The sequence below is a fragment of the Rhipicephalus sanguineus genome, chromosome 2 (assembly GCF_013339695.2).
Source record: "Rhipicephalus sanguineus isolate Rsan-2018 chromosome 2, BIME_Rsan_1.4, whole genome shotgun sequence".
In the NCBI taxonomy this organism is placed as follows: Eukaryota; Metazoa; Arthropoda; class Arachnida; order Ixodida; family Ixodidae; genus Rhipicephalus; species Rhipicephalus sanguineus.
The window spans coordinates 131,882,023-131,898,650 of NC_051177.1; the positions used below are offsets into that span (position 1 = coordinate 131,882,023).

The window sequence follows — 16,628 nt, forward strand, 5'->3', positions numbered from 1 at the left end:
CTACTAATCACATTACCTGGAAATTCATAGCAGAACGTGGACCGTGGTGGGGTGGATTATGGGAAAGGATGATTCGCATTGTTAAAAGCTGCCTCTTGCTACCCTGCTTACAGAAGTAGAGAATGTAGTAAATTCTAGGCCGCTAACGTACTTCTCCTCTGACGCTACTGAACCAGTTGTACTTACGCCGTCATATTTTCTAGTAGGTAGGAAGCCGACTACACTGCCTTGTTCTAATACTGCTGAAACATCCGGAAGTCCCTCTGTTACTATAAAGCATCAGAGGTACAGGAAGCGAAGGGTCAACAATTTTTGTAGGCATTGGTATAACGAATCCCTTTCGTGTCTGAGAAGTGTGCACATCAGGGGAGTACACCCTAGCAACCAGTTTCAGGTTAACAAGGCAGTCGTCATTAAAGGGACACTAAAGGCAAATAATTTATGTCAGAGGAAAGCTGAATGTATGACAATGTCTAAAATTGTAGTATTATCAACAGCAGTGCCCTACTTAACGAGAAATTAAGCTAAATGTATCACACGATGAGCGCCACGAATGTGACATTTTGGAAGTGATCCCGACCACATGGGGGAGTCTGAATACAATTAATCACTAATAATAAAAATAGCTGCAATAAACAAAGACCCTCCCGCGCATCAAGAGACGTAATAAAATGCTGCTTGTCCGTGTCTGTTTGATTCATGCCAAAAAAGAACCTCTTTGGCTTTGCCATGGAGAACGGGGCGCGTGGTTCAAAAGTTCCGTTTTCGCCGAACTGCGCTTCGCGCGGCACCCTGCTTCGCTCCCGCCGTAGCGTATCAGTGGTAGTTTCGATATCGTGTACTGCCGCGTGTGTCTTGCACGCTCGTGAAAGTCGCTCTGACAGAAAGTTCGACAAAATACCCCATGCATGTGATGTTGCCGGATGCCCGAATGTTGCGTGCCGTCAGTGCACGCTGCCGCGCAGTAAACGCGGGCAACGTGGGCACGGCGACAGTGACGTGCGAAATACCGCTTTGAGGCGGATGATTTGAAGTGCGCTAACGCAATGCAGACCACTAAAACGTGATTTTATTTCAAAATAAGCACGTCATTGGCATGAAAGTAGCACTACGAGCTTTCTCGACCACTTTTTCATTATTCAACGTCGTCTTAATATTTGCCTTTAGTGTCCCTTTAAGGAACACAAGGTGCTCATAACATTTTGAAAAATTGGTAGAGCAACTACTGTGTACGCATCTAGGGATAACCATATTAGGTCATGTAAGATCGTCTTGGCAGGAGGTACGGAAGTTACAAGACCGGTACTAGTGTTGTGCACGTTGGAGTTGGGCGATTGAACTTTGTCTGGCGTGGAGGTTGTTGTAAATTGTGTGAACCTGCCGCGGGAATGTCACGCGTATCCCAGCATTTTCGGTAACGACGGATAAGAAGAGAACATGAATGAAATAGAACACGCTGTGAAACATGGATACTCAGTTTTGCGTCTCTTTCTATGGCGCTTCTAGATGCTCAAGCGCGGTTTTCCCACATGGCGGAAGCATCAACTTCGTTTCCTGCTGGCCATTACAGCCCATCCCGTCTCCTGAGACACCTTTCGCCATCATTGCGATCGATCTACTCGGACGTCTCCCCGTCATACGAGAGGTCATCGATGGATAGTGACAGCTTTTGATCACCTGACACGGTACGCAGAGACTGCTCCTCTACGTGCTAGTTCTACGTCAGATGTTGCCGATTTCTTCCTAAACGCCATTGTATTGCATCATTGGGCACCTGGCGTCCTGTTGAGCGATCGCGGCAAGACTTTCCTGTTCACCATCATTCAACACTTAGTCAGGACTTGTGGCACAGTGCATAAGACGACGTCAACCTATCACGCTAAAACAAATGGGTTGACAGAGAGATTTCATCACAAGCTAACAGATGTGTTATTCATGCATATCGGACCAAACCACGACACCTGGGACGCAGTTTTGCCACTTGTGGCGTTTGCCCACAGCAGCGCTCTCCAACGAACTACTGATTACTCTCATCCTCGTGTACGGCCATTCACCGGCATTACCATTGACATCTCTTTCTGAAATAATCCAGCTAACGCCTCGGCAATCATATCGGAACTGTTTGTTTCAAGACTTGATGAATGTGGGCAACGTCGTCGCCTCTAGAAACCAGTCAGCAAGATCGCAAACAACGTTACGACAGCTCTCATCGCGACGTCTCCTTCAGTCGAAGGGATGAAGTCCTGCTTTGAACGCCTATTCGTCCTCCAGGATTGTGCGACAAGTTCCAGTCACGCTTCATTGATCTCTACATAGTTACTGAAAAAACATCCCCAGTGAACTATCGTGTCACACCCGCCCAGCTTTCTTCGGATCGTCGTTGCCGCGGTTTTGAGCTAGTTTATGTTCCGCGTCTGAAGCCATTCGTTCGGCGTCCCTATTCCATCCATAACGTGACCGGGCTCGCTGCGTCTTATTCATGCGCTTCATCGTCTCATCTGTACACGGTGTCACGGCGTCGTGACGTCGACGAAGTCAGCAGTCGGCGTGTCCAAGATGAAACTCTTTATTTAGGCGAACTTGTGGCCGGGACAAGGAAAGTCAAACTGCATCAATACACACTGTACACTGATAGCGGCGAACAGAGCATCGGCCGTCGATAAACAACTACGGTAACGCGCTTAGGCATTTATACATGCGACATCGAACATTCCAGCCTTATCGCTGGTGGCTACGTTAGTTCCAAAGTACACTCAGCTGTTCGCATTCCCGCGCTCAAGCCTAACAGATGATGCTAAAATAATCTGGAACACTCTCAGACACTGTGGCATGGTTTGCACAAGGCAGTAGTAAAACGTGTAAGGGGCAGGAAACACAAAACATAGAAAGAACGGAGTGCGTGTGGCATTACCCCAGTCTGAAAACGCATCGTCCCGATTCTTAAACAGAAGATGGAAGTGGATACGCAAAGAAAGTGCAATAATAAAGCAAAAAGTACAGTTCTCAGGTCCGCTAACGCAGAAAAAACGGCTTCAGGCGCAAGACATGGACGACTTCAGGTTGTGCACGGCGTCGTTGATGGTTCGTAATGCCGTCCGGGATAACCTCGTAGTCTATGGCGTCGAGACGTCGGATCACCTTGTAATATCCCGCCGTATCTACGAATAAGCTTCTCGCTAAGTCTCCGTCGGCGTATCGGCGTCCATACCCACACACGGTCACCGGGATGGTATCCCTTGTGGCATCTTCGATGATTGCTTCAAGTTTAGCACCGCAGCAGAGTGATGCACTCCACTGGGTTCTGCTGTCCTAAACCGACAGCGGCCGTCCATTGAGGCAAGCTACTGGTGCGACCCACCGCATAAATACTGGTGATGAGCCTCCTATTCATAGGCGTCCATATAGTGCGTTGGTGGCTGAGCGTCAAATTATCCTAAGTGATGTCGACAAAATACTCGCCAAGCATATCCCTGAGTCATCCTGCAGTTCTTGAACATCCCCTGTCGTACTATTTTACAAGAAAGAGGGCGCATGGCGTTTTTTCTCAATCATGGACACCCAAACAGATTTAATAAAAAGACATGTACCGTCTGCCACGAATAGGTGATACCGTGGATTGCCTTTATTGCACCCGCTATTTTTCCTCCATTGACCTTCGTTGCGGGTACTAGCAGGTTGAGGTGGATGATATGGATCGTTAAAAGACGACATTTATCACCACCGATGGCCTATACCAATTCAAGTTCATGCCTTCGAACTTTGTAGTGCTCCCTTTGAACGAATGATGGACTCTTTGCTCAGAGGCTTTAAATGTTTCACATTTATGTTGCTTGCACGATGTCGTTGCTTTTTCCGCAACATTTACAACTCAATTAGAGCGCCTGTACGCCACCTTAGATATCTTCCGTCGAGCTGGCCTGCGGCTGAACTCACTCAAATGGCACTTTGGCCGCCACCAAATTAAAGTACTTAACAATTTAGTGGACACGAACAGTGCACAACCAGACCCGGTAAAAATCAGCACACTCAAAAGCTTTCCTGTGCCACGATCTGCAAAGGGCGATCGCAGCTCTCTCGGAATATGTTCTTACGTCCGACGCTTCGTGAAAAAATTTGCGGACATAGCGAGACCCGTTACGCTGCTCCTCAAGCAAAACGGCCTGTTTGAATGGTGCTCAGAAGAGGCTCCTACGTTCTCGAATTCCATCGCGCTCCTCACTACTCCTCGGATTTTAGCCCACTTTGACCCTGCTGCCCGTAATGAGCTCCGTACTGATGCAAGTGGCCATGTCATCGGCGCAGTGCTAACTCAACGACAACGTGGTCATGAATGCGTTATCACATGCGCCAGCCGGCTCCTATCCGCCCCTGAAAGCAATTATTCCATCACAGAGCGCGAGTGGATGGCTCTCGTTTGCGCAGTCGCAAAATTCAAGCAATACGTATACGGACGCCCAGTTTCGATAGTTACTCATCACCACGCGCGCTGCTGTCTGAGCTCTTAAAGATCCCTCAGGCGGCTTGGTCGCTTGGTCAGGCTTGGTCTGGCGCCTACAAGAATTTTCCTACTCGGTCGTGTACAAATCCGGCCGCCTGCTCTTGGATGCCTAGTGCCTCTCCAGCACCCTATCGACGATCACGATGACACCGACACGAAAACGGTGCACTCCATCTTTTCAGTGTCCGACTTCATTCCCATTGGGGAAGAACAGAAACTGGGTCCACTGCTGCTTGACATCATCAGCCGCACGGAATCTTCCCCAAGTGGCGCCTCCGTCCATCATATCGTGCATCAAGAGGGCGTGGTACCGCCCCGATTGCCGACCTGACGTGCCTGACCATCTTATTGTCGTGCCTAAGCATTTACGGCGCAGTGTCTTCGCTGAACTTCACGATGCGGCGACAGCTGGACACCTTGGCATATTTCGCACGTACGAGAGCGTACAGTGCCGTTTCTTATGGAAGGACCTTGATCGCTCGGTACGCCGATACGTCGCCACGTGTGAGTTATGTCAACGTCGCAAAACACCAGCGCTGTTACCCGCTGGCCATCTTCAACCATCGCCATACCCTTGTAACCGTTTTACCGTGTTGGGTTCGACATGCTTCGCCTTTTTTTCCGCATCAACATTGGGCTACACGTAGGCTACACGTACGCTATTCCGCTACTACGCTATTACACGTACGCTGCGTACGCTATTACGACTACACATTACACTACACGTACGCTATTACGCGAGCTGTACAGACAAGTTGTGCAACCGACGCTGTTGACTTCCTGTTACGGGACGTTATATTGGCTGACGGTGCCCCAAGACAGCTACTCACAGAGCATGGACGTACTACATTTACATCTCAACTCATCGCCGACGTGCTGCGGTCCTGTTCACGCGGCACAAACTGACCACTGCTTACCACCCTCAAACGAACGGCCTCACAGAACGCTTTAATCGCACTGTCTTACGGATATGCTTGCTACATGTGTCGCCGGACCACAGAGACTGCGATCTTGCCCTACCCTACGCAACTTTCGCGTGCAATTCATCGCGTCATGACACAGCAGCCTTTTCACCTTTGTACCTATGTGCGGAAGAGAGTGGACTTTACCACTGGACGCAATCATTTAAGCCTATACCTCGTCCACCAGCCAGTATGCCCGTGACGCTATCGAGCGAGCCGATAATGCCCGTCAGGTCACCCGCGCTCGGCTGACGACGTCGCAGACACACCAACGACGTCAGTACGATGCTCCACGTAGATACGCACATTTCGCTCCCGGTGCTATTGCGCTACTCTGGTGCCGTAATCGTCGGGTCGCTCTATCTGAAAAACTGTCTCGTTAAGCGGGACCTTAGCGTATACTGCGTCAAGTAACACCTGTTACCTATGAGATTGGCCCCATCTGTCCATCGTCATTTTTTGTTCCGTCCAGTGATGTTCATGACGTCCCACGGCTCAAGACCTCACACGGCTCTCACAACACTGCTTATGAAAACGATCTTTAAAGCTCCGTGAAGGTGCTTCTGCCACCGGGGGTAATGCTACGCACCAATGACATCGCGATCAAGAGACGAAGACAAGGACGACAAAAGATAGACTGGCGCGGGCTGTTCTTATCGGCAGCGCTCCTCGCCTAACTAGTTGCAAATACATCTATCTGGGGCGCGATTTTGTACGCATTCTTATAACGAACGGAGGCGGTCCGTTCTATCCATCCGCACGCGATTGGTCAGCGTAGGGCCGTGACGTCTGTCACGGTTCACATTGATGATTCGCGTGCGGCTGGATAGAACGGACCGCCCTCCGTTCGTTTAAGAACATGTACAAAATCGCGCCACTGTACATTTTCAAGTCTGTGTCTTTCTCGTAACAATATGTACAGTATCAACGGAAAAAGATTGGCACAAGTGACCGGTTGCCGGAGCAGCAAGGCTGCGTCACGCGGCGCTGCGTTTTTCCCGAGCGTGCCGATATCGAGAGTGCCAAACACATTCCATTTTCAAAAGCACGGGTGGCCGGCGGAAATCGCTCCAAGAAGAAGCTTTTTCTGGGCAACTGCGATAAATATACGGTAGCTCGCAACTTCAGCGAAATAAGAAAAACAAAAAGTATATCGTGCGCATAGCCACATCAGGCGGTAAGCAATGAACAAGCGTTTCTTTAAGATATGGGCTCTCGGATGAGTCAACACCAATATGGACTGCTTTCCGCCGGTCCGCCGGTCACCCCTGCATTGGAAAGTGGAATGTGCTTGGAAATCTCGCTGTCGGCGTGATCTTGAACAACAGCGTCGCGTCACGCAAGTTTGCGGCTCCGGCCACCGCTCACTTGTGGCAACCTGTTTTCCGTTGAGAGTCTACGAGGTTTCCTTCGCGTAAAGCCTGACCTCTTTTTTAAAATCTCAATGCATGATAGTTGGGGCAGCATGCAGATGGCACAGCAAGAAGTTGCTCCAGCTCCAACATAGCTTTTTTGCACTACTCATGACCCTAAGAATAGCATGATTGCACATCTGTTTGAGAATATCCGCTGCACTAGCAATCTCTACTTAGTCCGATTACTGATTGTAAGACTAGGATCTTTCTGTTCGCGCCGAGTCGATTATGTATTATGTAATACTAATTAAAGGAAAGAAACACAACGGCCCGTATTCCCTACTACCATTTTGCCATTGGATTTTTGCTTTTAAATGTCTGCCTAGGCGGGTCACCAAGGTGCATCTTATCTAGCTCATATACACCTTGGGACAACTACAGGAGAGGAACACAAGGGTCCACTTTCCCTCCAATTGTGTTTTTGCTTTGAAAAGTCCGCTTAGGCAGGGCACCCAGGTATATCTTATCTAGCTGAAATACAGCCTCGGGACAACCGCATGTATACTTAATGCGTTGTGGTGTTCCTAAAAATATTGCTAGATTTCATACATATGTTTAAAGTACAAAAAACCAAGCCTAAAGCTGGTAGTGCGCTGCCTGCTTTCTTATACGTCACTGATGCTGTATGTAAAACAACAGGAACTTGAAATAAACGAGACCTTGTACTTACCAAACACACTTGCCAGAAGATACAATACTGATGCGAAAATTACTCTCATGATAATGGGAAAGTTGCCACGTCTTATTTTATTTTGAACTGCGACAGAACTACGCACGGCGGGTTACAACGATTATTGTGAACTTGTCTATTTCACATAACTTCGAACAGATTGTCTCCGCATTCCCGAAATACAAATATCAGGTTGTGGACCGCGTTTGAAACAATGTAGCTGCGCGTATGGTGGATATCGTGTCAAGGCTAAATACATGAATTTTCAAAAGAAAGCCTTACTGGTGGTCCTTCGCTCCTGCAGAATGCTCAGGCATGGGACAATAACGTAATCAGTCACGTTCAGATGAACTTCACGGTCACTGCTGCAAATATTCAGTAGTGTTGCTGTTCGTGCACGCCCTCATACAATACACGGGTATTGCTGCAGAACAAACAGAACATCTGCATGCCTTTATTTGAAAACAGCTGCTGTTCTGTATAAGGATTTGCTATGTGCTTTATTATATTTCGACATGCGGGCAATACATGCATTTTCTGCCGCCTCAACTGGTTAAAAGCTTCGTGAGCTGTAACTATCTGTAACTTGAGGACTGTGTGTACCATTTTGGATAAAGCATAGCAGAAAAGAAAAGTTATTTACTTTCTTTTTTTCGTGGAGCTTTCAAACGAAAACCCACCAATATCTATGCTGGTTTCAATTGAAAACAAGTGTTCTGGATTTAATGTTCCTATTACATATCGACATATGTGCGAACTTTGTGTATGTCTACTGCTCTAAGCGCATAAAAACACCGGGAGAAAATTTTCTTTATAGATAACTGTTACCTTCATCTTTATGGCTTCTGTAGCGTATTGATGAAATCCTCGGAAAAAATAAAATATTTGCAATATATAGAGTACCTTAAAATACAGTACCATTTTCAAGACGATCATATACTGGAAGCGCCGATGTTGTTCTAGAGTTTGTTGTATTCCTACAATATATATCAAATGTGTGCACTCGTTTCAATAAAACAGTCAGAGCAGTGATGCTGTGGGTTGAAAGCAAAAAGTCATTAAGGGTTGACGAAAGCTTTCCCCAATTTGACACGGCAGCAAGACCTACATGAAATCATGAGTCCTTAAACAAAATGAAAATATGCCAGTGAGGATTGTGTCGATTACATATTAAACGGAAGTGAATGTCTATGAAAAGACCAGTATGAATGATTTGATGCACAAAGTTGTTCATTGTTAGGGACAGTAAATAGCTCATCATTTCGCGATCGTATTTAAAATGTGTGTAAGGAATTTTCCAATGATCAGTGGCTCCTGTGCCTTTGTACGTCCTACCCCTCTAAGCGCGTATGAATATGGTGAACGGATGTTATTTAACATCACTCTTATCTACACCGACCTTAACGACTGCTTGTAACACGTCGATAGAAGCGTCGCAAATAAAGAACCGTTATTCTACTTCATTTATGGGGACTTGAAAGGAAAACTCCATCATACTGATGGGGGTTTTTTTTACTACGTTGTCTTCTTGTATCTGTTGAGGCATTAACTTACACAAACCACTGATAATTACACAGACCGCTGGACTACACAACGAAGCGGTCAAGGAGTAAAAAATGCTTGATTTATAGAGGGCGTCCCAAATATCGTGCAGCACGATTTAACAAAACTGCAGTAGGCTCTACCTTTTTTTCGTACTTGAGGTTTAGTTAATTAGTCCCTAAGTATGTTTCTAACTCAACAAATACTCACCTAATCATTAAAATCTCGATGGGACATACATAGGCATGGCCAAACGGCATCTAACTGCGCTATTTTGAGCGACGTGTTTATTACGCGCACATTTTTTCCTGCTCATAAAGAGAGCGCGCTAATTATGAAATAACGCAGCCTTGCACTAGTGACGCCATGCCTGAAGAAAGTACGGAGCCGGGCAGCCTTTTTTAATTCAGTTTATTTTTATTTTCTTCTTCCTCTCTTCCTTTCTCTTTCTCTCTTTGTGTTTTCATGCGCTTTTCGTTTCTGTTTATTCGCACTTGTTTCTTTGTCTCCATATATGTCTATGTCTTTCTCTTTCTCGCTCTATCTTTCTTTCTATCTCTACTTCTAGCTTCCACTTGCTCTTTCATTCTTTCTTCCATTTCTTTCTCTCTCTTTCCTTCTTTCTTTCTTTTTTTCATTTTCAATTCTTTCTCTTTATATCTCTCTTTCTCTGTCTTTCTAGGTCACGCTTTACTTCCTCCTTCTTTCCTTCATCCACTTCTCACTTCCATATGCCCCCTCTTTGCCATACTGTACTAGACAAGGCTACGCTATGCGCTGCTAGCGTACCTGGATAGCCGAGTGGTTACGACGCCTGCCTTCGAATCGTTGGTACGCGGGTTCGAAGCGCGCCCCTCCAATGCCTTCTCTCTTTCTCTTCCTTTCTCTCTCTCTCTACTCGTTCTCTCGCCCATTAGCGTTCTTTCGTCCAACGCAGCAGAAATCGGCGCACGTGTTCTGACATCGCAGGATAAGCGGACGATGAGAGTGCGTGCCGGTACAAGTCGGCCCACGCCTTTCAAGAACGAAGAAGATGATTAACAGGACGGAGAGAGCGCGTGCTGGTCACATTTTCTTGATGGCTGTCCTAACCCTCAGGTACACCGACTCTGTATTTTAGGCCTCCACATTCAGTGTGATGGCAGGACCTCGCACACTACAGAACTTTTGACTCAGAAACTTGTAAAATAAGAAGAAGAACACTTCTCCTTGGCGCTAGCGCGTTCTAATTATGCTACAATTGGCCATGCTACATGTGGTTTTCCTTGCGTCAATATCATCATCAAGGCGCTCGAAGAACAAGAGCAAGAAGACTTCTCTTTGGCGTGAGCGCGTGGTCATTATTGTACAGTTGGCTATGCTATATGTGGTTTTGCCTGCGTTAATATTTTCATAAAGGCGCTCGAAGAACAAGAGGAAGTAAGACTTCTCTTCGACGCGAGCGCGTACTTCATAAGCTACAATGCGCTATGCTATATGTGGTTTTGCCTGCGGCAATATTATCAAGGCACTCGAAGAACAAGAGGAAGAAGACTTCTCAATAGCGCTAGCGTGTGCTCAATATGCTACAGTTGGCTATGCTATGTGTGGTTTTCCTTGCGTCAATATCATCATCAAGGCGCTCGAAGAACAATTCATTCAGAAATACTATCTCTCTTGCTGTATCCTTTTCTTTCCTGTCAACCTGTAATTGGCTGTGTAGCGCCTAAAAACGCGTCTTAAGGTGAATAAACTTGGATTGTCTTGCTGGCACTGCTTGAGTCGGCTGTTTCCTAAGTCAGCTTTCGTACAGCCGCCGACTACGTAACAGTCCCATCTTTCTTCCTCACTAACACCACAAGTGACGCCCACGGACTTTTGGACGGCTGGATGACGTCGTGGCGTAGAATTTCGTCGACCTGTTTCTTGACGGCCTCGCGTGCTCGCGTCGAAACTCGGTACGGGCTCTGACGGATTGGTCGGACATTTTCTTCTGTTATGATGCGATGTTTTGCGACTGTGGTCTGTCGAATTCTTGACGACGACGACAAGCAGTCCTTATACTGCAGGAAAAACGTTTTGAGCTGGTCTTGCGTGACCTTCGGAAGGCTCGGGTTGACATCAAAATCTGATTAGGGACCTCGATTGGTCCCGAACCAGATTTTGGTTCGGCAGAATCGAAGAGGACGAAAGCATTGCTTTGGATAATCTGACAAGCGGTGAAGCGCGTTGGCATTTATACATGTGCTGTCGAATATTTCAGTGTTATCGCTGGTTGTCGCGCAAGCTCTAGGATAAGCTCGAGTGTTCGCACCTTGCGCGCAATCTTAACGAAACAATCTACAATAATCACGAAGGTTCTCGAACAATGAGGCGCAGTTTGCACTGAGCGTTGCTGACAGTTTTTTGGGCGAAAACCGAACACAGCAAAAGTGATAGTAAGAAACGCACGTGGCAATGCCCCAATCTGAAAAAGCATCGTCCCGATGCTTAACCAGAACACGGGGGGTGGCCAATGCATGCAACAATAAATAACAATAAAGCAAGAAAGTAAAATAGACAATAAGGACAAGCAAGTACTGTATTAAAGCAATACTGTAGTCAGATTCACTAACGCGCGTAATATGGCCTGAGGCGCACGACATGGACGACTTCAGGTCGCGCACGGCTCCGCTGAGAGTTCATAATGTGGTCAGGGACAACCTCGTAGTCGAGTGCTCCGAGGCGTCGAAGTACCTATACGGTCCGAAGTATCGTCGAAGAAGCTTCTCACAAAGTCCCCGTCGGCGTATTGGCGTCCATACCCATACACGGTCACCGGGTTGGTATTCTATGTGGCGTCGTCGAAGGTTGTAGCGGCGGCTGTCAGTTGTCTGCTGGTTCTTAATCCGTAGGCGGGCGAGCTGTCGTGCTTCTTCGGCGCGCCGTAGGTAGGTGTTCACGTCGATGTTTTCCTCGTCGGTCACGTTTGGTAACATGGCGTCGAGCGTCGTTTCCGGACTCCGTCCGTACACCAACTTGTATGGCGTCATCTGCGTCGTTTCTTGTACGGCCGTGTTCTACGCGAAGGTCACTTACGAAGGTCACCTACGTCGACGTACATGGCCAGCATGTCGGCGATGGTCTTATTTAGACGCTCGGTCAGGCTGTTGGACTGTGGGTGGTACGCGGTGGTCCGGCGGTGGCTTTTGTGGCTGTATTCCAAGATCACCTCAGTTATGTCAGCCGTAAACGCCGTACTTCCGTCGGTGATGAGAACCTCTGGGGCGCAGTGTCGAAGGACGATGCTCTCAACGAATAACTTGGCTACCTCAGCGGCACTGCCTTTGGGAAGGGCTTTTGTTTCGGCGTAGCGGGTGAGGTAGTCGGTAGCGACGACGATCAATTTATTTCCGCAAGTCGACGTTGGGAACGGCCCCAGGCAGTCCTCCAGATCTGCTGGAATGGTCGCCGAGGAGGCTTGATCGGCTCAAGGAAGCCTGCTGCTCTTGTGGGCGGTGTCTTCCGTCGCTGACAGTCTCGGTACGTCCTTACGTAGCGAGTGACGTCGGCGGCAAAGCGCGGCCAGTAGTACATTTCCTGTACTCGTGCGAGCGTGCGGGAAAGTCCGAGGTGTCCAGCCATCAGGTCGTCGTGCAGGGCATGCAGAATTTCTGGCCGCAGTCCCGAAGGTACAACGATAAGGTAGCTGGGTCAGGCCGGAGAGAAGTTCTCCTTCACGAGGACGTTGTTTTTCAAGGAAAATGATGCCAAACCTCGCCTGAATACTTTTGGGACAAAGATGGTCCTGCCCTCCAGGTATTCCACTAGACCCTTCAGTTACAGGTCGGCTCGCTGTCAATCGGTGAAATCATCGGCACCTATGGCTCCCAAGAAGCTGTCATCATCCTAGTCGTCGGGCTGTGGTGGGTCGACGAGGGCGCGAGACAAGCAGTCGACGTTGGAGTGTTTCGTTCCGGCGATGTACACGACGGTAATGTCGAATTCTTGAAGTCTTAGACTCCACCATGCGAGGCGACCTGAAGGGTCCTTCAAGTTAGCTAGCACACACAAGGCGTGATGGCCGCTCGCAACTTGAAGGGCCTGCCGTAGAAGCAGGGACGAAACTTTGACGTAGCCCAGATGATGGCGAGGCACTCCTTTTCTGTAGTGGAATAGTTGGCTTCTGCCTTAGACAGCGACCGGCTAGCATAACTGATAACCCTTTCCTGTCCGTCCGTCTGCTGCACATGGACGGCGCCGAGTCCGGCGCTGCTTGCATCGGTTGAATCTCCGTATCGGCGTATTCGTCGAAATTCGCAAGTATCGGATGTGTCTGCAGGCGTCGTTTTAGTTCATGAAATGCTTCGACTTGTGCTGTTTGTCACCTGAATTCGACGTCGGTCTTCGTGAGCTGCGTTAGTGGCTCGGCGATCCGTGAAAAGTCTTTGACGAAGCGTCTGTAATGGGCGCACAAGCGGAGACATCGGCGCGCGGCCTTCTTGTCGGTGGGCGGTGGGAAAGCGGCGATGACAATTGTTTTCCGTGGGTCTAGGCGCACTGCAGTCTTGCTGATCCCGTGATCCGAAAACAAGAGCTCCTCGTACGCGAACCGGCACTTTTCTGGCTTCAGGGTGAGCCCGGAGTTCTTGATTCCTTGAAGTACGGCTTCAAGGCGCTGGATGTGCTCGTCGAAGTTGGAGGAGAGCACAACGACTTCGTCCAAGTAAACAAGACAAGTTTGCAACTTCAAGACACCTAATACTGTATCCATGACTTGTAGGAAAGTCGCAGGCGCCGAGGAAAGACCGAATGGCATGACCTTGAACTCGAACAGGCCGTCCGGTGTTATAAAAGCAGTCTTTTCTCGGTCTCTCGTCGACTTTGATTTGCCTTGAGGTCCATCGAAGAACAGTACTTCGCGTTGCTGAGTCGATCTAGGGCGTCGTCTATACGTGGGAGAGGGTACACGTCCTTTTTCGTGATTTTGTTCGGGCGGCGATAATCGACGGAGAAACGTAGGGTCTGTAACATTCGCAGTGCCCGCCCTCTTTCTGCGTCAGGGCTTTCTGATAATGTTGCCCCGCTTGCGGTTATCTTGCTGTTTTCTTTTCTTTCCTGCCAACCTGCGATTGCAAGGTGAATAAACTGAGATTGTCTTCCTGACACTGCTTGAGTCGTCTGTTTCCTGGGTCGGCTGTCGTCCAGCCGCCGAATACGTAACAGCTGGTGGCAGCGGTGGCGGCGGCATGGAGCGCACGTCGAAGGTGGCCTTGGCGCCCGGTTTGGTGAGAGCACGGCTTGCTTCACTTCATTGGCAGCATTAGCAGTATTTACTTGGTAATCGAGGTTCTTTGTTTTTGTTGTTGACTTTGCTAAATAGTCGTACATATCGAAGTGGCACTTGTTAACAGCAGTCAGGATCCTCACGTCGTTAACGAAACCAAACCTAGTGCTGCTAGCTGAAGAGCTCGATATCCCAGTACAGAAGTATATGCGGAAGCCTGAAATTATCGAAGCGATATCCAAATGCGGAGCAAATGACGACGAAGACAAGTAGTGTTGGATGGCAGTCTCGGAAAGACTCAACGAACGAGAAGTAGAACTGCAGTTAAAAGAGATGCAACTGCATAACATTGAACGCAATGACAGTTTTGATAACCTTTCAAGGCTGGCAGTGCCATCATTTTGTATCTCGTCAACTTTGAGAGGACGTGTACGAGAGCAGCACTTGCAAAAGAGACTTGGCCGCAACGCCTGTTGACATTGCTTCCAAATGAGGCAACCAATGTAATCGCGAAAATGCCAGATGAAGATGCTCGTGATTACGACAAAGTGAAACTTCAGTTGAGGCGAAGGTACAGCTTGTCAGCGGAAGCCTTCAGGATAAAGTTTCGGAACACGAGGCGTGGCCAAAGGAAGACATTTTCAGAATTCGCCTACAGATCCATGAGCTTGTTAGAGGAATGGCTTAAGAGCGCCAACGCATACGAGGACAAGCAACGTCTGATTGAACTGTGTGCGCTCGAGCAGTTTTATGCGTCCATTGCAGACCAAATGCGCCTGTGGATTCAGCACAAACCAAACGTAGAGACTTTGATAACGGCAGCTAGCTTGACGGACTAGTACCGTTCCCGTATAAAAGAAAGTTCGGAAGAACAACTAAAGAAGCCGTCAGGGTCATTTACGAAGTCTGAGAAAGGAACGAGAGAAACCAACCAAGGAAAGCCAGACAGTCTTCCAGCCCAAGGACATGCAGACAAGGCGAGTGAACGGAAAAGTTCCAAGTTCGAAGAAAAACAGCCGCTGGTCTGTATTAAATGCAAACAACCAGATCACATCACAGTCGGTTGCCGACAGCCAATTGTTTCCGTCAATTGGCTAACAGAAGAGAGCGAATTACTCTTGCCCTACACATCTGACATGAAGGTGAACAGCGTCATTCAAAGACGAAGACGAAGACGAGCTAGATGCTCTTTGCTCTGCGCTCCGCCACTCACGAAGCGACTGGGTTCACGCCGGTGGAACTTGTTTATGGTCGAGTGCTTCGCTCCCCGCTCACGTTGTTGAAAGAAAAGTGGGAAGACAATTTCGTAGACAAATCAGTTGTCAAGTAAGTGCTGACTTTGTTGAAGCGCCTACATGAATCGCAAGAACTGGCGCAGATAAACATGGCAGAAGCACAGCAACGCTCAAAGGTGTACTACGACAGATCCGCACGCACAGGAACATTCAAGTAAGGCGACAAACTGCTGATTATGCGGTCGTCAAAGGTAAATAAACTGGAAGTAGCATGGGATGGGCCGGTCACGATTAAATAAAAGCTCTCCGACACCATTTACTTGGTAACGATGTCCGGTACACGCAATTATGTGACGATATATCACTGCAATCTAATGAAGCATTTTATCGAACGCACTGAGACGTTGAGCATTGTCCTTAACGAGCCTGAAGAGATCAACGTTCCTCTACCCCAAGTGCCAATCCCCTGCTCTCCCCCATCAACAGAAGAGATACTCGAATCTGTCACTAAACAAGCCCCTAACGGACAAGCAAAGAAAGGAGTTGGAACTCCTTGTGCGCAACTTCAGCGACTTGTTCAGCCCCTCTCACGGCAGGACATATCTTGTGTAGCACGACATTGAGTTAACATCCAACTAACCTTTCCGAACCAGGATGCACAGATTTTCACCCCGTCACGAGAAGATCCTCAACTATTGCGGTCAAAAGATGATGCTGGGTCTAATCGTGCCAGGAGAAAGCGAGTATGTGTCACCTATGTTTATTGTAGAAAGTCCTGGCAAGGAACCCCGACCTTGCATCGATTATCAAAAATTGAATCCGATAACAAAAACAAAGATGTTTCCCATTCCAAACGTTGAGGCCTTGATCGAGAAAGTGTCCGCGGCACGGTACGATTCTGCGTTAGATTAGGTATGCGGTTTCTGGCAAGTGCCATTAACGGAAAACGCCAGTAAGCTCGCCACTTTCACATGACTCCGAAGGCACATATCGCACTCTTGTGCTCACTTTCGGCCTCAAGAATGCAGCCTTGGCATTTTCAAAGTTAATGCATGAAGTAC

At 48.1% G+C, this 16,628-nt stretch overlaps 1 protein-coding gene across 2 annotated transcripts in view; it reads right to left on the reverse strand.

Annotated features, from left to right (window-relative positions):
* The window catches only part of LOC119383667 (elastin-like), a 120,516-nt gene extending 112,717 nt beyond the window's left edge, over positions 1–7,799 (reverse strand). The window contains exon 1 of one of the 2 annotated variants that reach the window (XM_049412614.1): positions 7,546–7,799. In XM_049412614.1, coding sequence (XP_049268571.1) covers positions 7,546–7,594 — 49 coding nt within the window. In that variant the 5' untranslated portion in view covers positions 7,595–7,799. The remainder of the gene's footprint in view (positions 1–7,545) is intronic. The other variant, XM_049412613.1, reaches the window with a different exon arrangement.
* Between the last annotated feature and the right edge of the window lie 8,829 nt (positions 7,800–16,628).